We start from the raw sequence: 26,314 nt of genomic DNA on the forward strand, positions 1-26,314 counted from the left end.
GAAATCTGAACGTATGCCAACTGTTCCTTACCTGGGGCAGATCTTCACAGCTTTGAAAGAACAATGTTCATGATTCTAATAATTTTTAAACAAAGCACTGAAAATGTTGGGGGTTGGGACAGTTCAGATGTACATTTTCCCAAGGGTCACCTGAGGCATGACAAGTCCCATTCTGCCTTCCTGGGTGAGTCACAAGCTTGATACCACTCACCTCTCTACCAACCACAAGGACCTCTCAATGTAACTAATTTCCAGGCTCCTCTTCCCTTATAGTACATGAGTCCAGGTCTGGGGAAGGCCAGGTATCTGTATTTTAAGGGAGTCCTCATATGGTGATTACAACTGAGTAATTTGGGGAAATATGTCCTCACTTGGTTATTGTGGCTGGTCACACTGGATGTAGCAAGGTCACTCTACTTAGAAGCTATAACAAATGGCTAACTCTTTTGCAATTCCTCCAACTCAAGAGTCAGCTTGCCTGATCTATTTGACAGGGTAACAACAAACACCTCCATGGACTTAGACTCTTTCCAAATTAGCTGTCGTACAGGATACATTTATTTCTAAGTTATACAGCAGTTAAAATCCTGATTCTACACTGTGGTGTCCTATTATTCTCTACTCAATTGCCCATTATAACCATCTAGGGAGTTTTTAAAAATACCAGTAACCAGCCCGCCCTGAAGAACAGTATCAAAGTCTTCAGGGAACATCACAGTATTGCTACTAACGCCACACTGAATCTCAATGACCTTATGGGGAGGATGAGCAGAGAGTAGGACTTGGTGATGCTTTTGAAAAAAGCTAGAAGGTAAACGGCAGCAAGTGACATGAGGGTGACCCTGCCATCAGTGCTTCATCGTGTTCCGAATGAGCTGATGTTCATGATGGATACTGACCAGAGCCTATTCCAGACAGTAAAACCCAATGATTCCTGCAGTGCACTCTCTTCTAAATGCCCTCCAAGATCCCGGGAGTGTGCTTTCCTCCTGCAGAAAAAGGGTGTGAGTCCTGACAAGCAGTGTGTCTTCACCCTCTGAAGAGGTGGCAAATAGGTAACTGAAGCACTCTCAGGAGTCTCCAGACCTGGACCCAAGTGAGGTCATGTCCCCCCATTCCTACCCATTCCCAGAAGAACCCTGGCCATTTGGACTACCAGATTAGTCAGGTGTGCTAATGTTCAAGATACATGGAAAGCATCAGTCATTGTACTTTGTCCAGAGATGTGAGCCAATCTGGACAATAGTTTGGGGATAAAATGATGTGAGAGCATTCAAGGAGAATGCTCTGCAAAGTCCTAGCAGGGCAGTGAGCAGAAGGCAATGGGGTTCCCGCTTCCGCCGTCCCACGATCAGCCCGCCTGCCTGATGAAAAAGGCTTCTGAAACAGTTTCCCTCTTTGGCATCTCCAATCACCCTTTTCCTGCTATCACTTATCGCAAACTGAGGCTGAGAAGCGGCTGTTTCTAACTACAAGGTCTGAACTCACTAGCCGATTGGGGCAGTGGACATTGACATTCACACCTGTGCTGGCTGTCTCATTGCTCCCCTGGCACCATTCTTAGAGCAGAACAGGCAAGAGCAGCATGCCCTACTCACCTCGCTGAGGGCTTAAGGCTATGACAAACACATTTCCCTGGTTTTTATCACCCTACATCCGCCACTCTCCATACACCGTGTCTGTGTGTTTCCTGGGCTTTACACTTACAACTAGCCAAAATCAAAATCAGTTCTTCTGTTTAGGTCACAGAAGTAAACGGGGGAGGATCAGCAGAGATCAGCGAGACCCCTTGATGCTCTCTGCAAACCTAACCTCTCACCTCCCATGACCTGGTTTGGGTCACTTTTCTTTCTCTCTGGACCAGCTGCTCATGGCTTCCACATCTGACTTCAGTGCTCACCCGATTGGCTCCCTGCCCAGCACTCCCGGAACCACCTCCTCCCCTGCCCACCCCCTTGTCCTCTCCACTTCTGCCGGGAATCACTGCTTGTAGTCAGGCCTTCTGTTCAGAATCACTTGTTTTTCTCTGCTTCTCTGCATGTGGCTGCAGACCTCCTTATTTCCTTATTGCCCTTTGCCCTGAAACTGTAAGATCCTGCCCGGCTTGTCCAAAAACAACCTTTCTTATCTGCACCATTCCTCTGATTCCACCCGTATGCACACCTAACAGCCGCTCAACAAACCCAGCAATGAGCGCTGGAACGAAGCTGCAGAGTGTCGAACTGTTCTCGAAAACAACCTCCCCTGTCACTGAGTCTAGTGTCTAAGAATTCTCAAGCAATTCTGCTAAGGGAGTTTCCCCCTCTTAGCTAAAAATCAAATCAAAACAAAACAACAAAATATTTAGGATTTCTTTCCAGGAAATTTTCCAATGACACATAACTTGTTTTTCCTCAACCACCCATTTTGAAATTTCTGCTGCCACTCAAATGGGATCTATAAAGTAAGACAGTATTCCATAAAAATCCTTAGTCAAAAAAGTAACCAAATTACAGGAAAAAATAGTGGTTGTTTCAAGACCTGTGTTCAAGCCAAACATGATTTTTCTCATATTTGCTATGTTTAATAACAAGTAACAACAAAAGATTACCTCCTTTGAATCAACTGAGAAGTCAAACTTGCTCTGTATGAGTTTTCTGATCATATCTGCAAATTAAAAAAAATACAAAATAGCAAAATTATTTTTTCAGAAAAAGTATACAATGCATATATATAGGTCTATTAAACACACAAATTATTTTAGGTGGACACAGCATCCTTATATTGATAGTCCTGTTCCTAAGGTGGGTAAATAATTAAGCTAATGAGCCTAACTGAAGTTGCATTTATTTATTGAGGGGGTGTAGCACAATGGCAGGAGAGGTACACCATATGGACAAGGTCCGGGGCTTATCTGTCAGTAGCACACTGTGGAGGCCAGAGGACAACTTGCAAGAGTCAATTCCCCCTTTCCACCAGCATGAGCTCTGAGAATCACACTTGGGTCATCAGGCTTGGTGGCAAATGCCCTTACCCACAGGGCCATTCCACTGGCCCTGAAGTTGCTAGTTTTTATTTGTAACCACAAATACAACTTATTTCCATTATTTGCAATATTTACAAAGGAGTCCTAAAAGTCAGCCTGACCTGAGAGTTGTTAACATGAGAAATCTCTACTCCTGTCTCTAGGCAATGTGTGAAAACTCGAAAATACTATGAAAAGTTTTCACTTTTCCATCCATGCTCATTTGTGGGCATTTTCAAATTACAAGCTCTGGACCGAAACTAGACAAGAACCATGGCTTCCTCTGAAGCTCCACCGAGGCGTGATTTGAGACAACTGAGGTCTAGACAGTGAGGGACTTGCCAAAGAATCCCACAGTGATGGATGGGAAAGTTAGGCCAGGGCCAGGTCTCCCTTCTGAATTGGCTCTCTCCCATCCCATCACAAGGCCCACTGTCTCTCATGCCCAACCAAGCTTTGGTGCTCCACCTGTTGCCTCACCCTGGCCTATACCAACCACTAAAAGACACCCATGACAACAAAGCTGTTCAGACACTTGCTGGAACTAACATGAGCCTGATAGGTCTTTCTGGAAAACAACTTTGTCCTGTGCACAGCTAAGCCCCGAACCAAGGTATAAAGTCTGTGTTGTGGGAACAGGACTAAGAATTCTGACAAGCTGAGTCCATTCCTTCCCACTACCTACGGGCTGCCCCACCTCCCAGTCTCCTTCCCCTGCAGTCATTCAACATTACTCAGGTGTCTGGTAGAATTTCACTGAAGAGTTTCCATTATTAATTAAAATTTTTAAATTAATGGTCATCTATGTCTTCAAATACATTTACAAAGCTATGGTCACAGGGCTCTTGATATGGTTTAGAGGGGAGTGTAGCACAATAGCAGAGCAGAACATGTTCAAAGACCCAAGTCTACCTGTCACCTCCAAAGAATGAAGAAGCAGTCCAGAGGCTGGTTAGATGGCTCAGTTGCTAAAAGCTTACCACACAAACATGGGAGCCTGGATTTGATCCCTAGCACCCATGTGAAAAGCTAGGCAGACTGGCATGCACTTGCATCCTAGTCCTGGGGAAACATAGACATGACCACTCCTGGGACTCACTGGGCTGACAGTCTAGCAGAACTTGGTCCTAGTGAGATACCTGGTCTCAAAAGAAGTGGATGTTTGTTCCTGAGGATGATGGCCAAGATTATCCACTGGCCTCCACGAGCACATGTATGTGCATTCACAATCATGGGCATGCATGCCCATGAACATACACACAGCCTCACTCACCACCCTTAGCCTTCCTACATATACATACATATACAGCGATGTGAGGGAGAGGTGGTCTCAAGCTCTCTCACCTGCTTAATGTCTAATATTAGGTAAATAACTAATTTCCACAAGCAACCTCACTGGTAAAAGGGGATGGAGAAGTCTCAACTATTAGAGTGTAGGGTTAGGCGTTAATATCAACCAATAAATTGGTATCCTGAGTCTGGGTGTACTCTATTGTTACTACAGATTATAATCCATCTCAAATAGAATGTGGAAGACTGCTGTTTTATAGTGTAATATTCATTCAACTTTCCATTGAAAATAAATAAATAAAATAAAATAAAAAGTGCTGTCTGAGAGCCCTACTACATACACAAAGTTGGGTCTTTACTGGACTAAGCCAGACGGTCTTCAAGTATAATTTGGGACACCCTTAGAGTCCCCAAGATATGGCCAGGACTACCAGGTTGAAAAAAGGTGTGATTTGCCTTTTTGCTAGGTTGGCATTTGTACTAAAGTGCAGAAACAATAGCAGGTGATTGCTGTGGGATGGTCTATTTGTCAAGTGTGTTGCTAATTAGTCAATAAATAAAACACTGATTGGCCATTAGCTAGGCAGGAAGTGTAGGTGGGACAAGGAGGAGAATAAAGCTGGGAAGTGGAAGACTGAGGCAGAGAGACACTGCCAGCCACCACGATGAGAAACAGCATGTGAAGATGCCAGTAAGCCACGAGCCATGTGGCAAGGTATAGAAATGGATTAATTTAAGCTGTAAGAACAGTTAGCAAGAAGCCTGCCACGGCCATACAGTTTGTAACCAATATAAGTCTCTGTGTTTATTTGGTTGGGTCTGAGTGGCTGTGGAACTGGTGGGTATCAGAGATTTGTCCTGACTGTGGGCCAGGCAGGAAAACTCTAGCTACAGGTGATGGCTGGTGACATGGTACAAAGCAAAGTAGCAGTAGCTGCTGAGGATGTCTTTCTGTATGCTGTGAATGTGTTGCTCTGATTGATTGATAAATAAAATGCTAATTGGCCAGTAGCCAGGCAGGAAGTATAGTATGGGCAGGATAAGCAGAGAGGAGAAAGCTGGGAAGTAGAAGGCTGAGTCAGGAGATGCTGCCAGCCACTGCCATGAGAAGCAAGATGTAAAAGTACTGGTAAGCCACGAGCCACGTGGCAGGTATAGATTTATAGAAATGGGTTAATTTAAGATATAAGAGCTAGATAGCAAGAAGCCTGCCACGGCCATACAGTTTATAAGTAATATAAGTCTCTGTGTGTTTACTTGGGTCTAAGTGGCTGCAGGCCGGAGCAGGACTGGAGAAAACTCCAACTACAAGCAGCTAATAATGTTCCCAGTTACTATCATTCATTACAAAGTGCATGCAACATGCAAAGCATTCTTCATAAAGCATTAACATCACATTCATTAAACCCTGATCTATAAGTTCACATCTTTTACTTACTCTGTATAAGAAAATGGAGACCGTTCATGACTGTTCTTTTCTGCATACCACATTATGGTGGTACCAAGTCTTGAGGGAAAAAAAACACTATACTAATAGTCAGCTATAAGCTAAACTAGTCACCTTTTCATGAAATACCATTTTTTGTTGTTGTTGAAAGACTGAAAACCATTTACTCTGATTTGGGTGTCTCATAGATATTTTCCCTAAATTTCAGGGGTACAGCCTGCAGCTTCAAAAAAGCCAATGACACAACATGTTGCCAATGATGAAATGGAGCTTTGAAGGAAAAATTAGAATTTTGTGAAACTCCCATTAATAAGCCTGCTTGTTATGATTAGTAGACATATTAAAAATGAAGTATGTTGGGACTGAAGAGATGGCTCAGCAGTTAAGAGCACTGACTGCTCCTATAGAGGAACTTGGTTCAATTCTCAGCATCCATAATGCTGGTTTACAACTCCAGGTGATCCAATGTCTCCTTGTCAGTAAGTGGACATCCGTGGGCACGCAAATGGTGCACAGACATACTTACAGGCAAAACACCCATTCATGTAAAACAAACATACTAGTTTTACAATGAGATATGTCAGAATCAGAAGACTTGAGAAACTCAGTGAATCACTTTTCAGATGAAAACGTAAACTTTTATGAAGCCCTCTGTGGCAAGGTGGGAGATGGACCAATGGATTTGAATACATCAAAATTCATTCACATCCCCTTGAAAACAGCCTAAAAGATGAGCACTTACCCAATTTGGGTAATATCAAAGAAAAATCCCCAGAATTACAGGAATGACTAAGAGACTCTTTTAGTACAGAATCCTCCTGCATCATCCCACCCGCACCCATGCTGGGTTTACAGGTATATAAACCATGCCTGGTTTGGAGGGGATTCAAAGCATTACTTTTAAATTAATTAGCAAATGAATGTTAAAAATTCTCCAGCTTAGTTCCAAACTTGTTAAGTTCGGACAAATACAAACAGGAGCCTCTTTATGAACCAGAATAACTGTCAAAGGTTCTGGACTGAGCAGGTTGCATATCCCAGCCTCAGGCCAAAGCACTTGTTTTGGACTTCAATCCATCCAGCTACAGCCAGTAAGATACACTATCTCCTCCCTGTCTCTGGGGTGGGGATGTAGGCCTGAAGCCACTGCCTCAATCTCCAAGGCAAGAGACTAAGAAGCATCACCAGAGAATTGTGCCAAATGGATCCTGGGTACACCCTGGGAGTTAGACTTTAGGCATCTTTCTAGAATTCATATATGGAGAAGAAGGTGATGATTCAAACTAGAACTTGTGTGTTAAATCATTGCTGATCAAAGGGAAAGCCTTATTCGTACTTCACTATAAGTATCCATCTTATAATGATATAATATACATGTATATTATACAATGATACTCAAGTACAATGTAAAGACCTGCAAATAATAAATTTGTAAATGTGTTTTAAATTATTATTTAAAACATATTTCTTTGCAGGCAGAAAAGGCTTTCCATGGGCACTTAAAAAGAAATCCAACATTTTGTCCCCATTCAGACCATATTCCAGAGAGGATGAGAGGCAGATAGGTAAGTTAAGTAGAGTTAATGCAGTCATGCTTCGTGGCACAACCCCATAATTCCAGCTGCTCAAGAAGATGCGGCAGGAGGATCACAAGTTCAAAGCCTACTTAGACAATGAGCAAATTCAAATCTATCCTAGGAAACCTTTGGAGATGTTGTCTCAAAGTAAAAACTACAATGGGAGCTGGGGATACAGCTCAGTGGTAGAACACCTGCCTAGCATGCACAAGGCTGTTTAATGGTCAGTACTGCCCCCATGAGGTGGCTTTTAAGAAAATGCTCCCCCAAAGGGAGTGGCACTATTAGGAGGTGTGGCTTTGGAGTGGATGTGGTCTTGTTGGAGGAAGTGTGTCACTGTGAGGGTGAGCTTTGAGGTCTCATATATGCTCAACTCATGCCCAGTATCTCAGTCCACTTCCTGCTGCCTGCAAGATGTAGAACTCTCAGCTACCTCTCCAGCACCATGCCTGCCTACATGCTTCCATGTCCCACCATGATGACAATGAACTGAACCTCTAAAACTGTAAGCCACTACCTCAATTAAATGTTTTCTTTTATAAGAGTTGCCATGGTCATGGTGTCTCTTCACAGCAATATAAACACCCTACCTCCCAAAAGTTAACTTCCTGGAAATGCTGCTATTGTACAAAAGGGGAAGACCAAGGGTATTTTGCTCCAGACATGGATTCAGCATAACCTGGTGTTGAACCTAGTGCATCAGCGTGCCAGCATCTTTCACCACCACTCTGATGCCTTCAGCATTCTGCTCTTCCTTCCCTGACTCTTCTTGGAGAGATGCAGAGCATGAGCACCCAGCAGCATTGCTATGTGGCCTCTTCTCCCTAGGCCCACATTCCTTCTCTGTTCCTCAGGTCCTTTGCCATTAGGCAGCAGCTGATGATATGAATTATGACTGTGGAATGTGAAAAGATGTACGATGTGTGTGCCATTTCCGGGCATGGCTTCTATATCCTCCCACAGCCTTCATCGTTGACCACGTTCCTCCTCTCTCTGCTGAGTATGATGGATTCCACAGAAACTTCTGAACCCAGGAGCATGGTAGAACCTCAAGGAGACAAACTAGAATCTACATACTACTTTCCAGCTACGTCGAACCTGAGCCTGTAGAAACAAATGATTTCTACTCATGCCTGTAATCACAGCACTTGGAAGGTGGAGGAAAGATGACTGAGGCTATCCTGAGCTAAGCAGTGAGTTGCATGCCAGCCTGGGCTAAAGAGTGGGAGGATGTCTTTAAAAGGAAAAGAGAGGATGGTGATAAGGTGGCTTAACAGACAATAGTGCTTACCACCAAACCTGAAGACCTGAGTTTGATCTCTGGGACTCACATTCTAGAGGGAGAAAAACCAACTTCCACAAGTTGCCCTCTGACCTCCACATGCATGTTATGGTGCACACACACACACACACACACACACACACACACACACACACACACACAAACAAAACCCCACAATTTTAAAACGACCAATTGCCCCCCCAAAAAAAAAAAATCACTAAAATTGAGGCTTGTGGTAAATGGCATCACTGTGTCTAACTAAATAAGCTGTATCCCGTCATGCCTTTCCTCCAGTGTGCTTCTTGTCACAGTTTGAATATGATTTGTCTCCTTCCAAATCTGTGTTGAAATCGACTCCATTAAGTGATGTTAGGAAAAAGGACCTCTAAGAAGTGACTGGGACTCAGTTCCCAAGCACACTTGCTATGGACATCTTGCCTCAACTCCATTCTCTGCCAGCACGAAGGCCAGCTCCAGCTGAGGCCACTCAACCTTGACTCAGAACCAAGAATCAAACTAAACTTTTCTTAATAAGTTATCTAGAGTGTGATACTGTGTCACTAGCTCTAAGAGACCTCCTCTATCTGTAACTTTTCTGCCAGTCCTGACAAAGCAAAGCTGAGAAAAACCCTCATTTCTCTCAGAAGATGGTATAGGCAGATGTGCCGCATGCAGACTTTGGTGACGCCAACAGATCAGCCCAAATGTAAACTAAGACTTCAAAAGTCATCTTCACTCAAGATCTGAACTCATGGAATCATACAAAAGAATGCATTAAAAAGTCCATGGACAACCATAAAAATCACTTTAAAAGATTAGTTATAAAATATTCCTCCCACCCAATTCTCATTCCTGTGTCTTCAAAGCTCCAAGAAGCTTCATCCCACCCCCGGCAGCCTCATACATTCATACACCTTCTAAAGCTTTTCTACCACCAACCAGATTTTCCTAATCTGCAACATGTATGCTCATAACCAGAATAAACCACTGTTTCAAGTATGTGTGTACTGCTAAATAGTTAACAGTGTTACCCTGGGAAGATGGCGATTGAGGTTAGCCTGATACTAATGCCATTTCCAAGAGTGACGTGCACAAAATGGCCCATAAGATGAGCTATGAGCACCAGCTTGCAGACCCTTTCTAGAGGAGAACGCAGGTTGAAGTCAAGATAGAGCCAACTGATGCAAAAATAACCCCCTGTGCGGCTTATGCATGGTCACTAGCACTTCCCTCAGAGCCTGCCTGGGGGAAAGGATCTTGGATTTCTGCAAAAGTAATTCAATGCAGGTCTCTCCTGTGGTCTCACTATAGGTCTCAGCTTGCTAGGTTCTATGTTGATGTGTGTTGCTCTTCCTGACTCAGAATTCTAAAATGAAAACTTCCAACAGGAAAGTATCTCATTACTCCAAACAAAAAATGTTTCTGATTAGTTGAATAGGTAGCTTCAGTTTACTATTTATTTTTTTTTCAAGTTTAGAAAGTCAGTTGATTGCTTGGAAATCTTTAAATTTTCATTCAGTCAGTACAGGTGTGTGGTAACTGACAGACTCATCACAACAGAAGTGAATCACACCCTAGAATTTTTGTTTTGTTTTGTTTTGTTTTCAAGACAGGGTTTCTTTGTGTAACAGTCCTGGCTGTCCTGGAACTCACTTTGTAGACCAGGCTGGCCTTGAACTCATAGAGATCCACCTACCTCTGCCTTCTGAGTGCTGAGATTCAAGGTGTGTGCCACTGTTGCCCAGCTATACCCTAGAATTTTAACTTAAGGCATGCATATATGTATGCACATTCATTGCTTATCATTTGATGCAAAGTGAGTCATCACTGGAGGTAATCAGATAGCACCTGTGGGAGTAGGGAGCTGTCTCAGTGGGGAAAGCACTTTGGATCCCCACAGCAGTGTGTCTGTAATCCCAGTACTCCTGTACTGAGATGGGACGCAGAGACAAGGGGAATCCCTAAAAGGCTGTAAATCAGCTAGCACAGTTTGTGCCAGCATGGACAGCAGAGACCAACACCTGAGGCTGTCCCTCGACCTCTGTACATGCCCCGTATCACTTGAGCACGTGTGCTCAGACACAGGCACACCACACATGAATAAGATAACATCTTTGGCAAAGGTAGATTAGTGGGCTAGGGGTGTTCATAGGAAGAATGTTTACATAGTGTGCATAAGGTCCTGAGTTTGATCCCTAGCACAGACATAAAATAAAGGCATACTTATGCCACCTGCCCCACCTCCAAACCAGACAGACCCAAGGGAAATGGGCATGACCTCACAGGCTCACCGAGATGCCAAACAGTGGGAGCTTCAGAAGCATTCATCAATCATAGTTGAGATTCAAGGGACCAGTTTACTTGACTCTCTGACTTGAGAGGATGGGCTTTTACTGAACTCTACACTTGCACTGGTTTGAATAAAAATGGCCCCCATAGGTCCATAGGGAGTGGCACTATTAGGAGGTGTGGCCTTACTGGACTAAGTGTGGCTTTGCTGGAGTAAGTGTGTCATGAGAGGGGTGAGCTCTGAGGTCTCAGAAGCTCAAGTCAAGCCTAGTGTCTAACAGTATCTTCCTGTGCTGCCTGTGGATCAAGATGTAGAACTCTCAGCTCCTTCTCCAGCACCACATCTGCCTGCACACCGCCATGCTTCTTGCCATGAGAATAATGGACTAAACCTCTGAAACTGTAAGCCAGCCCCAATTAAATGTTTTCCTTTAAAAGAGCTGCTGTGGTCACAGGGTGGTGATGGCTCCTGCCTCCAATCTGAGCACTTGGGAAGCAGAGGCAGATCGATCTTTGAGACTGAGGCCAGCCTGGTCTACAGAGAGAGTTCCAGTACAGCCAGGGCTACACAGAGATACTCTGTCTCAAAAAAACAAAAACCAAAACCAAAACAAACAAACAAACAAAAAAGAGTTGTTGTGGTCATGGTGTTCATTCACAGCAATAGAAATGCTAACTAAGGCAACATTCTTCCACCCTAATCTCCAAACACTGTACAGAACTGCCTGTCTCCATCTGGATTCTCCAGAAATGCAAACCGACTAAGGGAACTGAGAGACAGAGGTGCTTGTCTACAGATGGAGACAGGAACACAGAGATTAACTTTAAGGTATTATGGCTGCTGGCAAGCCTGAAATCCACAGGGCAGGCTGAACATTCAGGCCAGTGTCGATGTTGGGATTTGATGGGTCTCACCCAGGCATTTCATTATGCAAAACTGCCAAGTTCCATCTTGACATAGAACTTCCTCCTTTGAGAAGTCTGATTTTTTTTTTCTCCTAAGGTTTTCCAGTTGCTGTACAAAGCCCATCTATACTATCAACTAATTGCAGGCTGAGGGCAAAACACAGTGACGAAGTACATGCTTAGCATGCTCAAGCCCCAGTTTGATCTCTAGCACCTAAATATAGTCAGCTAATTTTCAATGTTAATCCTGTCTATAAATGCACACAGGCAAGTGTTAGATAAAGTTACCGCATACCTTAGCCTGACTAAAGGACATACAGAAAACTCTACCTCTGTTGGAACTGGCTGCCAGTCGTCATGAGAATAGTTATCTGTAGAGAGCAAAAAAGGCCTTGTACACACAGATAAGCACTGGGGAGGCCAGGGAAGTTAAACACACAGCTTACCCCTTCAATGGAATGAGGTGTACAACTGCTCTTCCTAAAATGCCAGGGATGATGTAGTTTTACAACCCGGTGATCCTTTGCTGTCTGAGGAGACAGGCTCTGCCATATCTCCCAGAATTAATCAAAACTTTCCCCCTAAATCTCGAGCACTGCTTTTAGACCATAAAATCTACTTGCGCTTTACAACAGCCTAAGTGACTTCGATGTTATCTTAGGGCCAGGCCAATCCTGACACCACAGGCGTTATGTTTACCTCAGTCAAGTTCCTAAATCTTGGACACTATCTCTGAGTCAACAGTACCCATTCTTGTGAAAGAAGCCAGACGTACTTTGTAAGGAATCTCAACGTAAACAAGTCTTAAATTGCTGTACACCTGGGGCTGAGTTAATTGTTATCTGAATACTTTTATCAAAAATCGTGCTGTGCTTAAATACGTCTAAAGTAAAATGATCTGGGGTAGACTCTAGAAGTCCTGGTCCAGCACTGGTTACAATAAAATCAGGCTGAGCCGAGTTTCATTTCAGTCTCTTCGCGGATCGTTTTTTTCCCTGCCTGCTGTGAAGCCTGCAGGGGTATCACCACAGTTATGGGGCAGCAGGTGTGACCAAGCAGAACATCTCAGAGCAGCCCCGTTTCAAAGCAGGAAAGTGAACCATCATTAATAGAAAACTCTATTTTTTTTTAACTTTAAAAATTTATTTCAGAGGCACTGACCAATTATACTCATCCAGAGACGAGATCACTTGGCTCTGATTTGAGAGGGTCAGGCTTTTACTGAACTCTATACTCTTCCACCCTACTCTCCAAATATTGTGAAGAATGGCTTGCATCCATCTGGTTTTGTATGCATGTATGTATACATATATACGTAGTATGTATGCTCACTGTGTGCAAGCAATACCTATATTGGTCAAAAGGGGGCATTGGATCCTCTAGAACTGCAGTTAGAGATGGTTGTAAGTTGCCATTGAAGTGCTGGGAATCAAACCAGGTTCTCTGGAAGGCAGCCGGTGCTCTTAACAGCTGATCTCTTTTTTTTTTTTTTTTTAATTTTGCAATACAATTCAGTTCTACATATCAGCCACGGATTCCCTTGTTCTCCCCCCTCCTGTCCCCCTCACCTTCCCCCCAACAGCTGATCTCTTGACAATGTGATTTCTCTATGCCAAGCCAAGGGCAGCATCCACATCTCAGGCAGTGCAAGGGTGGGAAGGGACACTCAACTCAGAAAAGAGCTGAACTTGATGATGATCTTGATCTCTGCTTTGTGGGAACTGAGTTCAAAGAAGATTTCCATTGGAAATGACAGAGCTAAAGAAATAAGTTGCTGAAAAAGTTAAGTGATATTTTGAGGAACTGGGGGAAATGTCAATGTCATCTTCCAGCAGTCCTGATAAGTTAAATATGTCTGCCATCACTTACAATGGTGTATGTGTGTGCTACTGGACTCCCAAGTCCTATGGCCAGTCCAGCTAAAGTAAGCCAGTCTGAATCCCTGCCACAGCCCTACTGGACTTTGCAGTTTTGTGTGACAAAATGCCTGGGTGAGAACAACCAAATCCCAACATCAACCTAACTCTTGGGTTTGCTTTTTAATAAAGAGATGGGTGCTTCAGATATTTAGAAGCTGAGTCAGGTTTATCAGACTTACAAAGTGCATGCTCCCACTTCTAAGCTCATAATGGCATTGGTCAGAGCCTCTTTCCCTTTCTCTGAAATACAACAGAGTACAACAGTGCATAGCTGTAGTCCTGGCACTCAGGAGGCCGAGGCAGGAATACTGCTTCAGCTTAGGAGTTTGAAGCAGTGGGAACAATGTCAGCTCATGCCCTTATTTAGTTCTTCACCTTTCACTCGCTGGAGAGCCTCTCCATGGGCATTGGCTTTTACTGGTTAACCAAGATACCCTAAAGGAATGTCTGAGGGCTACTCTTGCTGCAATAAAACACCAGGACCAAAGGAAGTTGAGAAGAAAAGGGTTTATTTGGCTTACATATCCTGATCACAGTATATATAGAGGGATACCAAGGCAGGAGCTCAAACCAGACAGGAACCTGGAGGCTATGGAGGTGTGCTGCGTATTGGCTTCCCTTTGGGAAGCCTACATTTTTATAGAACCCAGGACTACCAATCCAGGGGTGGCACCACCCACAAGGGGCTGGGCCTTCCCACATCAATCACTAATTAAGAAAATGTCCTACGGGCTTGCCTGCAGCCAGATCTTATGGAGGCGTTTTGTCAATTGAGGTTCCCTCCTCTCTGATGACTCTAGGTTGTGTCAAGTTGACTAAAACTAGTTAGTATAGTGGATAATAAAGGAAAATGACCATAGAGGAAGTTCTGCTTGTGAAATCATCTGGGACCAATCTGACCCTTTTAGCTTCTGCCAACCATGTGCTCGCACAAAGCCATGGATGGTGATTTACTTTACCTAGGCCCACTCTGCATGGTGCCTAACCCAAGCCAAGTTGTTACTAGTCTACACTTGAGTCATTTCTACCTCCTTCAAAGGAAGCTGTGATATTATACAGGCCTTTGGAAGGTTTCTGATGTCTCCTGGAGCTAGGAATCCTTAGCATAGCTACCTCTCAGATAAGCAGAGAGGACTGAGGGGTTTCTGTAATTTACGGAAGAGCTGCATGGGAGCCGGCTGTCAGGGGCTCTGGCAAAGCAACCCACGGTGAGTCCGGGTTGAGGAAGTTAAGGACCACTGCCAGTGTACTCATGGATTCCCACGTGTTCGTCCTCCTCTAAACATGCCTAGAGAGGATAATTCCTAGAGAGGATAATTCCACTTCCAGCCTTTATTTTTACTCTTCATGGGGAAAAATTTGTCTGGAGGACCTCTGAAGAACATGTGGTTTCAGTTATGTGTTTGATCTGCACCGGAGACCACGTGACCTTAATGACGAGGCTGTGAGACTGTGAATCATGGAAATCCATTCTGTTATAGGCAACAAAGGCTTGACAGTGAGAACGGGAGAAGGGCCTCTGGGTGACAAAGTGTATTATGCTAAGAAAAGAGTAGAGGGTCTATACATACTGCCAGGTCATGTGACATTTTTTTGCAGTTTTTAATTTTTAAAATAACTTTATTGGCATAGTCTTCTATATCCAGCCCAACTTCAAACTGAAAACAAAATGTCATAATACAATTCCTGACAAAAAATATGATTACGATTCTGGTTCCTGCATGCGTAAAATCAGATTTTACCGTATCTTGCGCAGGATAGGTGACCTGGAGCAATCCTCACAGTCTCTCAGCATAAAGTATGCCATTTGCCATGACATCTAACCAAGTGACAGTGATAACCACAGCTGTGCTGAGTAAGAGGAATGTATGCTCTTTAAATCCATCCAGATGGAGATGGAGATGGGACAGAGGGAAGGACAGAGCGGGCAGTATTTTAACCATACACCAGTCCACTTAAATTTTTCTGAGGATTGTAAGCACCTGTCCTGGTGTGCCCAAGTCCCTATCCTAGGGGACTGCTGGCCCTCCTTCAGCTCTAACTCCCCCAGAGGTCTTAGATGCCTTGCTGTGCACCAACAATCACCTACCAAGCTGCATGCTTCACGCAGGCTTGCAGGGGAAGCAGAGCACGTGACATGCCTTGAGCCAGAACTGACTCCCAGCTCTGCCTCCAGCACTAACAAGCCATGCGACCGGTTGGAATATGTGTCAAATGACAGACATTGCCCAGACACCGCTCCACTTCTTCACCTCTACAATAAGAAGAGACTCGGTGCTACCTTAGGACTGTGATGAGAAGGATCGCAAGTGACAGTGGCCGTCTCTCAGAATCCTCCCCGAAACCTTGCAGATGAAGCTATCACTCCCCCTTCCAGCTGTAAAGTCCCTCACACATACAATGATATGGTCCAACGTCATTCTCGAAAATGTTTAATCGGCCCGAATGTGTTCAGAGTCTGTACTGGGTGCTAAGGCCGCAGATCGGAAGAGACGCAGTCCGTGCCTGATGGGTTTTCGGAGGCTGTCAAGTGGGACAAGTGACTCTTCCCCAGGGTGTGCTCTGAGAGTCAGACTCCTGACAAGCCTCCCTTGCGACCAACAGCAAAGCCACTGTGACTTTGACCCAGGACAGTCTTTATGAGATGATTCTTGTCTTTAGAGATGAAGTGAAGCTCCACTTCATGAGCCACTAAACAAAATCCTCCAACTGCTTATTCCTCCTGGTGCTGAGAACACATTTGCTTAGAACCAGATGTGGATTCTTAAGAGCCTGGTGGTCCTGTGGCAACTTCTTGGGCTTCTTGGTGTAAACCTAACACCATCATATTTGTTTTGAATCAGTTCTACAGGAAGTTAGTTCCTCAATGTCATGAAAACACAACAAAACACAAAACCAGAAGGGTGCTGGAGATGCAGCTCAGCGGCAGAATGTGTGCCTAGTGTATGCAAGGCCATGAGTTCCTTCCCAGAAAAAGGGAAGCAGGAAGACGGAAGAGGGAAGGGAAGGACAGTGAGTAGGGAGGGAAGGGGGAGGAAGGAGACAAGGAAAGGTCACAGTAGGGGACAGAAGGAGAGGAAAAAGGAAGAAGGAGAAGGAGAGACTAAGAGGGGAGGGGAGAAGAGAAGAGAGGGAAAGGGAAGATCAGAAAGAAACCAACTTCAGAAGGATGCTATGGGTCCGTTAGACCCCTGTACTGACTATGAGGTGAAAGCGTGTGGGGTTGAAGAGAAATGGTGTGTGATCCCGGAGTCTGTCGACTACTGAGGTATCTGAGCCTGAGAAGGCCTCCTGGGATACCAGTCACACATGGTCTTTTCCCTCCTGTGGTTTCCAGAGCTCTAGGCCTCCAGCCTCATTCCCTTCATTCTCCCAGACTCCAGAATCCCAAGCCCTGCTTAGAATACTCACAGTTCTGAGGTTTGAGGGTCCCCCGTTCCTGAGACACAGTGCTAGAATGCTCTCGACACAACAGAAAGGCGGGAAAGGGGAAAACCACCAGTTTCCATCCACAGCAGTGACTGTGCTGGTCAGTTTTCTACTACTCTAAAAATTACCCAAGAGACTGCCCGAGAGAGGAAAAGGTTTTATTCTGGCTCATGTGGCAGTTGCAGCCCATGGTGAGGCTCTGGCTCTGTGGCTGTGACCAGGCAGCACATCGGGGTGGTTGGTGACAGAACAGAACAGAGGAGAAAGGGAGGAGCCAGGGTTGTAAGATCCCTTCAGGCACATGACCGCCAGTGACCTAAAGACCCAGCATTAGCCGGGACTGGTAAAGCCTCCATCATTTTCTACCCTGGGACCAAGCTTTTGACCATGTCAGCCTCTGGGGGACACTCAAGGTCCAAACAGTATCAGTGACGACTGATTAAAGGAACAGGGAGCTACAGACCCTAAAAAAGCAATGACTGTTGAAGAACAGGATAGCATATGGAAAGATATAGAAGGCAAAAGCTATAGAATATACATATGTATACATGCATGTGTATGTATATATATATATATATATATATATATATATATATATATTATATAAATTTTATTGAGACTAGGTTTCTCTGTATATCCCTGGCTGTCCTGAAACTTGCTCTGTAGACCAGGCTGGCCTGGAATTCAGAGATCCACCTGCCTCTGCTCCCAAGTGCTAGGAATAAAGGCTTGCACCACCATGCCTGTCCCATACATTAAATTTTTTAAGGTGGGGTCTTCTTACTGTGTAACCCTGGCTGACTTAGAACTCACTGTAAAGACCAGGCTGGCCTTTAACTCATGGAAATCCATCTGCTCTGTTGTAATTAAAGACATGGGCCATCACACTCTGCAAAAAATGTATAAAAATTTTAGGAGGGCCCGCTAGATGGCCTAACAGTAAAGGCATTTGCCTTACCACCAAACCTGATTACCCAGGTTCAATCCCCATGACCCATATGGTTGAAAGAAAGAACCAATCCCCACAGGTTGTCTTCTGACCTCCACTGTGTACATGTGAGCACACACACACACACACACTCAATAAATAAAAATGTAAAATATATATTAATCATCTTATGCAAACATCAAACTTAATTACACTAATAACGTGACAAGCCATGGGGGACATAATGCAGTAGGACCCTTTCAAAATGCTTCATTTGGGTTAAAATGATAAGGACATTATAGGGAAGTTTTGAGAACTATAAATAGGAACTGTGCAGTTGATGAAAGGGCTAACGTCATGTTAAATGTCTTGGGAGTCACATTTCCATTTGTTGACACAGAAGGATGACTGTAGCTGGAGCATTAAGCCATGAGGCAAAACATCCCAACAAGGAGTCCCGGTAAAGATGCTCAGCTATTGTTGAAAAGCTGTAAAAGTTGAAAACTGCAGCTGGAGTCCTAAGGAAACAAGGTCTTGGGCTTCTTTCTGTCTGCCCTGCAATCACTTTCCCTGTTCTGTCATGGCGACTTTTATTGTCAACCTGACACCTAATATATTACTGTCCTTGGAATTTTCTAGAGAGGACTACCCGTGGAGGAAGACCTACCACGGAAGTTAGTGGCACCGTCACGTGTGCTGGGATCCCTGATGGAATGAAAAGGAGAAAAGCAGAATGCTAAGCTCTGGCATTCTCTTCCTGATCTGTCAGGATGTGAGAAAGCAGCCACCTGATGCCACTAACAGGACCAACTCCAGCCACCTTGCCTTCCTGCCATGGAATATGGCTGAATTATGAGCTGAGCTAAACGTCTCTTCCCTTAGGTTGTTTATGTCAGGGAGTCTGTCCCAGGGAACAGAGAAGTGACAGACACAGTCCTCCAAGCTCTGCCCTCAGCTTGGTTAGCCTGTGAAGCCAGTCCCCTGGTTTATCAGGCTCAACACTTTCTGATTCTGTTTTATGGTTTCCTTCCTTGTTTGCTGGTTTTCTGGTTTAAAGCAAAGCGAGACCCAATCAGGAGGTAAGTGAGAAAGCGTGGATGTAAAAATTAATAGCAGAACTCAGTTCTTATCGATGGTTCTGGGATGATAACGACAGTACAAACTCTCACATTCTTTCAAAGGGCCTGTCCAGGTTGAAGGGAAATGAGGTGATGCTTGCAAAGTGATTGCTTGCTTTGCCTTGGGTTCTTCAGACACATGGGAGGACAAAACAGGGCTATCAAGCTAGATGAGATAACTATGAAATCCCAGGGCATTTTCTACCTAGGCAAGTGGTGTATGAGAATGCATTGTGTTCTTTGGAGAAGCTTAAAACTTATCAGTCAGAAGTTAGAGGAAGATTATTCCCCTCACACTGTGTCATCCAGTTCAGAATTTCGTCACAGCTGACTGATTTTAATGAGGTCACATGCTAACCTTCCTTTGGCCTTTCCTCTGCCTTCTACTCCAGAGCACTCGTAGATACATCAGCCCATATATAGCCTTCTCCACTGCCTCCCTTCGTTGTCATTAAGCTGTTTACAATGGGACCATAGCCTGCCAACTCCAATCAAAGTGAGTATAGGCTTTGTGGGGGAGGGATTACAACTTGGTTCACGCAGACAGTCCTGGTTTACAGTCACTGTCCTGACTTAATCATTGCCAACACTCCCTTTCCCTCCTAAACAGTGTCACTGCTTATAACAAACTATAGTCACTGTAACTGAGTAACTCTGAATTCAAGTCTCATGTCTGACTTTTTGGGTGGTATACTTGGTACAGCTTGGTAAATTATTTAACTTTCCTGAGCCCGTCAAACGGAGATGATAATATGCGTCATTAAAAACATAAGACCTTAGCAAGATGCCTAATACATAATAAGAACACAGCAGATTGCTGGGTGGTGGTGGCCCACACTTTTAATCCCATAACTCATCAGGCAGAGGCAGGTTGATTCTGCATTTGAGGCCAGCCTGGTCTACAGAGTGAATTCTAGGATAGCCTGGGCTACACAGAGAAACCCCGCCTCAAAACAAACAAACAGAAAGAACATAGCAGACAATTGTTGTAATTATGTGTCCTTCAAAGCCACTCTAATCCAGGCACATCTGGGCCCTCAAGCAGACACACACACACACACACACACACACACACACACACACCCCTGCCCCCAGGCTTACCAATGTTACACTTCCATCAATTGTACCCACTCTGTTCTTCTAAGTTAAACTTGAGCTGCATGGCTGACTCCTCTAACATCAAATACTTATAACTCATTACCTACTTGGGTCATTTAACAATCTACTGTCTTACACAGACTACTTATTTAACGTCAATACATCTTGTTTCTGCCGTCAAGGAGACTGCTCGTTCCTTAAGGAAGAAAATGTTCTCTCTCCCACATAAATCCCATAGCCCCAACTCAGGGCTATGCATCTGTGCCAAGTGCTCCGGAAAACTTGCATGCCCTAGACAAGACGTGAATGAGATCCAAGAAACTAGCAATTGTCTCAGTGGGATTATAGTATTTTCTTTGAGAACAACAACAACAGAAATCTAGAAATATAAGCATGGATCTTAAATTTTAGGTTTTCTTTCACTTTGTTTCTGTATGCCTTTCCCCTCAGCTTCCTTATTAAGCCATGAAGGTGGATGGGGTGGAACGGAAAATCAAAAGCTTCTTACATACTTAAAACACAGCTGCAAATCATCATTGAACGTCAAGACCCCAGGCCTTCAACATCAGATAAAACCTGATTTCTTTAAACCTCTGCGTGTGCTTTCAGGCTGGCTTGTAAATGCAGAACGTTTTTTTTTTTTTTTTTTTAAGTTTCATGTGTATTATTATTATTATTATTATTATTATTATTATTATTATTATTATTGAATCCTCAAGTGCAGAGAGTTCTAGATAATCTGCATACAGGGGAGATCTATAGGTAAATGTTTCAAAACCTGATGAATTTAGATGCCTGTTTTTTTCTCTAGGTCATGTCTTGATTTGCATATTATGTGGGAATTTGGTATATTTAAACTCCGTTAACCAACAACACAATAGTTTGAAAAACAGCAGACCAAATATATACAGTTATCTAGAGGTAAACATATACCCTCTCTTATTTGTTTCCTTATATCTTATAGGAAATATACTTTCTGTAAAATGGAAATAAAGTAGATAGGTCTGCTGTGCCTGAGATCAATAACATCACAAGAAATAGTTCAGCGGCGAGCTTCTGGAGTCAACAAAGCATTTCAGTGTAACAGGAGTTTCCAGTGTATTCTAAGCACCAGGAATTCAGTTGGGAATGATGTAGGAAATGCCCTGCGTCTATGTGCTGAGCCCTCCAGAGCCCAACACCCGCCTCCCACACCCTGACACCTCACCCCCTCCCACCTCTTGTCCCATTAGCTGACATCAGTGGTATGGCCCTAAGTAAGGAAACTTCATCTCCCAGAGTCTTTGTGTTTTCTGTAAAAGAAAGCAACCGGATGTTTATGATCTCCCCTAAATGACAAGTTCCCTCACACCAAGAGGCCTAATTAGTGCCCGTTCTCAGTGGGCAAGTGAGGCAGAGAGTTCTATACAAAGTTCTGCTGTGCAGAAATCACTAATAACAGAAAAAAATAAAAATAAAAATAAGAACTCTGTAGAAGAAGACAAAACTCTTTCACAGATAAACTCCTCAAAAGGGGAAAGTAACCACTGGGGAAAATGGCCCCCTCCATAGTTATCAGAAATGTGTGTTACAATCAGCACATGAAGTGTTACAGACCTCCTGATGGACTGTGAGTCTCTCAGAACCTTTGAAGATGACATCTTATGACTGGGGGTACATATCCGAAGGGCAATGAAAAGTTCGCTGCCTGCATAACCCTGGCGTAAAACTAAAATGAAATGAGGGGCCGGGGTCAGTTTTCATGTGATCCCCCCCTGTTCTCTGTGAACACGGATGGGGGAGAGGGGCTCAGGTGAAGACGCAGAAAGAGGAGGAAGGACTCAAGTGTGAGGAGGGACGCTAGTGCTGCTGGAGAGCCGGCCTCAGTGTTTCCGGGTACTCGGATTGCTCCTAATTGCATCCAGCAGCTGACTGCTCCCAGAACAAATCACTGCTCTGCTGCTGCCGGGACCCACTTTACCTGCCTACCCCGGCTCTGCAAGAAAATGCCCACTCACTGAGGGGAATACATTCATACAGAAAGAGGAATACATTCATACAGAATGGAGAATACATTCATACAGAAGGCTGGGTTCGTGCAAAAGCCCCCAATGTCAGGAAGAAGCTCACATGGATACTGGAAACTAAAAGGCCAGAGTGGCTGCAGTCCAGCAAGCCAGGACAGAATGGCTGGAGACAGACTCATAAGTGAGCAGAAATGTTTACTGAGCATCCAGTAATATGTTAACTAAGCTTTCAATAATTTCTAGGTGCCATACCAGGCTCTGTGGATACAGGACTATAAAGTTAAATGAATAAAGTCAGTAGAGCCCTTCCCATAAGATGTTTAGATTCTGAGAAATAAATTGGACAAATACTGTACAGGTATTATCCTCTTATTTTGGGGGATATGTCTCAAGACCCCCCACCCGATGCCTGAGACTACATATAGTAATAAACCCTAGGGATCATGTTTTTATACACATAACCTAATTATAAATTAGACACAGCAAGAGATGAGCAGTAACTAATAATACAACAGAACTATAACACATTACTGCAATAAAACCACCTGCATTCCTACTCTTGTGTTTCAGGTCCATTATTTAGGAAAATAAGGGTTACTTGAACACAAGCATTGTCCGGCACCACACCAATAAGTGTGACAGCAGAGATGGCTAACAGTCAGATAGCTTATACAGCATGGATACTGTGGATAAAGGGATGGTTCATGTCCTGGGCAGAATGGATCAGGAAGACACAAGATTTCATCACACTACACTAAACAACACACAACCTGAAAGTTTATGAATGGTTTATATCTGAAATTTTCCATTAAAAACTTTATATCATAGATAACTGAAACCACAGATAGTAAAACCCCAGAGAAGGTGGTACCACTGTAATATTAGGGTTACGAGATGAAGAAACATGAAGGAAGGAGAGTAGGGGCATGGTCTGAAGGCATGCAATCTGAACAAAAGATTGGAGGGAAACCAAAGGGAAACACAGGTACACAGGACCTGAGGCAGGGGAATGCTCAGCAAGTCTCGGGAACAGCGGGGAGACCAGCTGGTGTAACCATCAGTCTTTGCTACACATGCTGAAGGCCGACCTGCGCCATGATCCAGATGGGTGATCGCCTCAATTGGGAGAAGACCGTTCTGCCAGACAGAAGGGGACAGATAGAACACATACTCCTCACACAGTTTCAATTTCCATGTGGATAAACTGACCTGCAGCAAGACTGCGCCCCACCCCCCACCCCCATTGCTGTATTATAGACTGGGCTCCCTGTTGCTGTATTATGGATGTGGGAAGCTGTCATTTCCAAAGTCAGGGAACTTGATTTGGCTTGAACGTCAGAAGCACATATTTATTTCTGCTTAGCTTTATCCATGTACAAGTCGTATTTGGGATGGCTCTTTAAAGAAACGCGAGACAACGTCAGTGGGCCTGGAACATCACCCTCAACATGTCTTGCTCAATTACCCTCCAGACGCTCATGTCCAAATCTCATTAGGCTGAGCTTCTGGGTCAGCCAGTTCCTAAGAGGATATTAAAACATACACAGCCTCTTCTTCTCCCCTCACCCAGACCATACAGAGAGAGCCTTTGGCTCAATACCTGCCATATTCAATCACTAACAACATCCATTTGAGACACTGTAAAGCCCTGACCCAGGAACTTACAGATTCCTGCTAGAGAAAGACTGAATATGAACAGACTATCACATGATCATCTTTGGGATTCCAGAGGTGACAAAGAAAGAAATAAAGGAAAGGGCCGAAGAGCCAGGTCAGGCACCAATCGAAGCACATCTGGGAGTCCCGTGAAGGCAAACACTGGCCCACCCCAGGGTACCCAGCCGCATGAACCAGCTGGAAAAGAAAAGCATGAGGAAGGCCCCAGCAGAAAGGCCTAGCCTGGTGGTTAAAGGGGCCAAGTGCTCTCCAGTTTCCCAGCAGCAGACACATGGAACTACTCAGGGCAATTGTTTAAGACACTCTAAAGACTGGAAAGAAGCCACTTTGGTTTTCTTGGTTTGTTTCCTTCTGACGCACAACCAGCAACTGCCTCTACAGCATCCTAAGAGGACAAGTTTCACACGCAGTTCCAGAGGACAGCAAGGAGAGAGAATGTGGAGAGGGGCATGCGAAGGAAGTCCACACACAGCTCACGGCCCAGGACAAAGCCTGTGTGATGTGTACTTCAGGACATGCTGTTGAAGGTATCACCATTTTTCAATGAATAGGCCATATACCAACTATTTAGTCTTTATCACAACTTTTTGTTCATTTGTTTGTTTGTTTTTTCTGAGACAGGGCTTCTCTGTGTAGCCCTGGCTGTCCTGGATCTCACTTTGTAGACCAGGCTGGCTTTGAACGCAGAGATCTCTCTGCCTCTGCCTCCCAAGTACTGGGATTAAAGGTGTGTGCCACCACTCCCAGCTCATCACAACTTTTTAATAAGGTAAAAGTTACTCAAATGGCATTAGTCAAAGTAGGCAAAATAGATGATCAAAACTGAAATAATAAACTACTAGAAAAAAATAAGAATATCACATTTCAATATCTATAGGATGAAGGCCAGATGTTGGGGGGGGGCAGAAATTGACTTAACTGCATTTATTAGGAAATAAGAATCAAATTGAAATAGATACAGTTCAAAATCTATAAAAAGAAATTCAACTTCTAAAATTAGAAAGTATTAACTAAAACTAGACTCAGTCAGGCTAGTTGAGGTGGCACAAGATCAGAATTAGAAAGCAGAGGCAAAAGGATCAAAAGTTCTAGGTCAACCTGAGCTACATAGTTTTGATGATTTGGATGAGGATGGCCCCCCATACGCTCATGTTTGAATACCTGGACCCAGTGGGTGAAATTGGGTGAGAAGGATTAGGAGGTGTGGCCTTGTTGGAGGAAGTGTGTCACTGGGGGTGGACTTTTCCATTTCAAAAGATTTGTGCCATTCCGGGTGTTCTTTCTTTGCCTCCTGCTTGTGATCAAGATGTGGGCTCTCGACTACTCCAGGTGCCTTGCATTTGTTCCACCATCATGGACTCTAACCCTCTGCAACTGTAAGCCCAATTATACATGTTCTTCTATAAGTTGCCTTGACTGTGATGTTTTACAGCAGTAGAAACATAACTAAGAAAGAGTGGATTTAAGACAAGCTTGTGGCACAAAGGGAGACACTGTCTCAAACTATAGAAAAGATGGAGGAGGAGAAGGAGGAGGAGGAGAAGGAAGAAGAAGGAGAAGAAGACAAAGAAGACTGAACGAAAGGTGTTAATTTTTCCTTTAAAAGTTCTCTGTTACTGGGGTTGTTAGGGTCAGAGCTGAGGCCCTGGCAGCCCCAACAAACTAGGCTTGGCCACTCATCCTCAGTACTCCAATTAAACAGACAAGTAATAGTAAAAACACAGAGAACGGAGATTTACTCAGTGGAACTGCATTGGGAAGAAGAGGGACAAAGAGGTCCAGTGACCCTCAAAGTACAGCTTGGGTCCTGATGTAAGATTAGAGTTTAAACAGAAGGCAGGACATATGCATAACTAATCAGTCCTGGTCACAGTGGGGTGACCCATCACTGTCGGCCCCTGTCTCTATGGCAAGGTATCTGACAGCCTGTGTGTATCTTTTCCTGGGAGACAAGTTCTCCCTCTGAAGACCCTGGGCTTCAGCCTTCTCCTTCTCCCAGCTGGAGACTCCTGGGGCAGTTCCAGTTTCTTTAGGTCCATTGTTTCAATGACTTGATAGCCAAAGAGAGGGGCACAAGTTTGTCCAGTATCTTCACTCCTACCAGGATAGTTACACTCCAGGAGCTAGTAAAGGCCAGTATAAATGCTGGGTCTATTCCTGTTCATCACAGAACACACAGCAACCTAGATAATAGCATTTTCCCCGTGTCTGTCTCCAGATCTTCTCCTCTGAAAGGACAGACACCATGGCTCAGTGCAAAGACGAAGACCTGAATTTAGATTCCTAAGCACCCAGATAAGAGCCAGGCACAGCACACATCTGTGACTCAGATGAGGCAGACATG

The 26,314-nt window shown here is 44.2% G+C and overlaps 1 protein-coding gene across 9 annotated transcripts in view; it reads right to left on the reverse strand.

Annotated features, from left to right (window-relative positions):
• Prom1 (prominin 1) overlaps window positions 1-26,314 on the reverse strand; it is a 108,068-nt gene that overhangs the window by 62,585 nt on the left and 19,169 nt on the right. For all 9 annotated transcript variants that reach the window (XM_052734860.1, XM_052734863.1, XM_052734858.1 and 6 more), the window contains one exon: window positions 2,591-2,646. In XM_052734860.1, coding sequence (XP_052590820.1) covers window positions 2,591-2,646 — 56 coding nt within the window. The remainder of the gene's footprint in view (window positions 1-2,590; window positions 2,647-26,314) is intronic.

This window comes from Peromyscus californicus, unplaced genomic scaffold (genome assembly GCF_007827085.1).
Source record: "Peromyscus californicus insignis strain IS unplaced genomic scaffold, ASM782708v3 Scaffold_13__1_contigs__length_99412109, whole genome shotgun sequence".
In the NCBI taxonomy this organism is placed as follows: domain Eukaryota; kingdom Metazoa; phylum Chordata; class Mammalia; order Rodentia; family Cricetidae; genus Peromyscus; species Peromyscus californicus.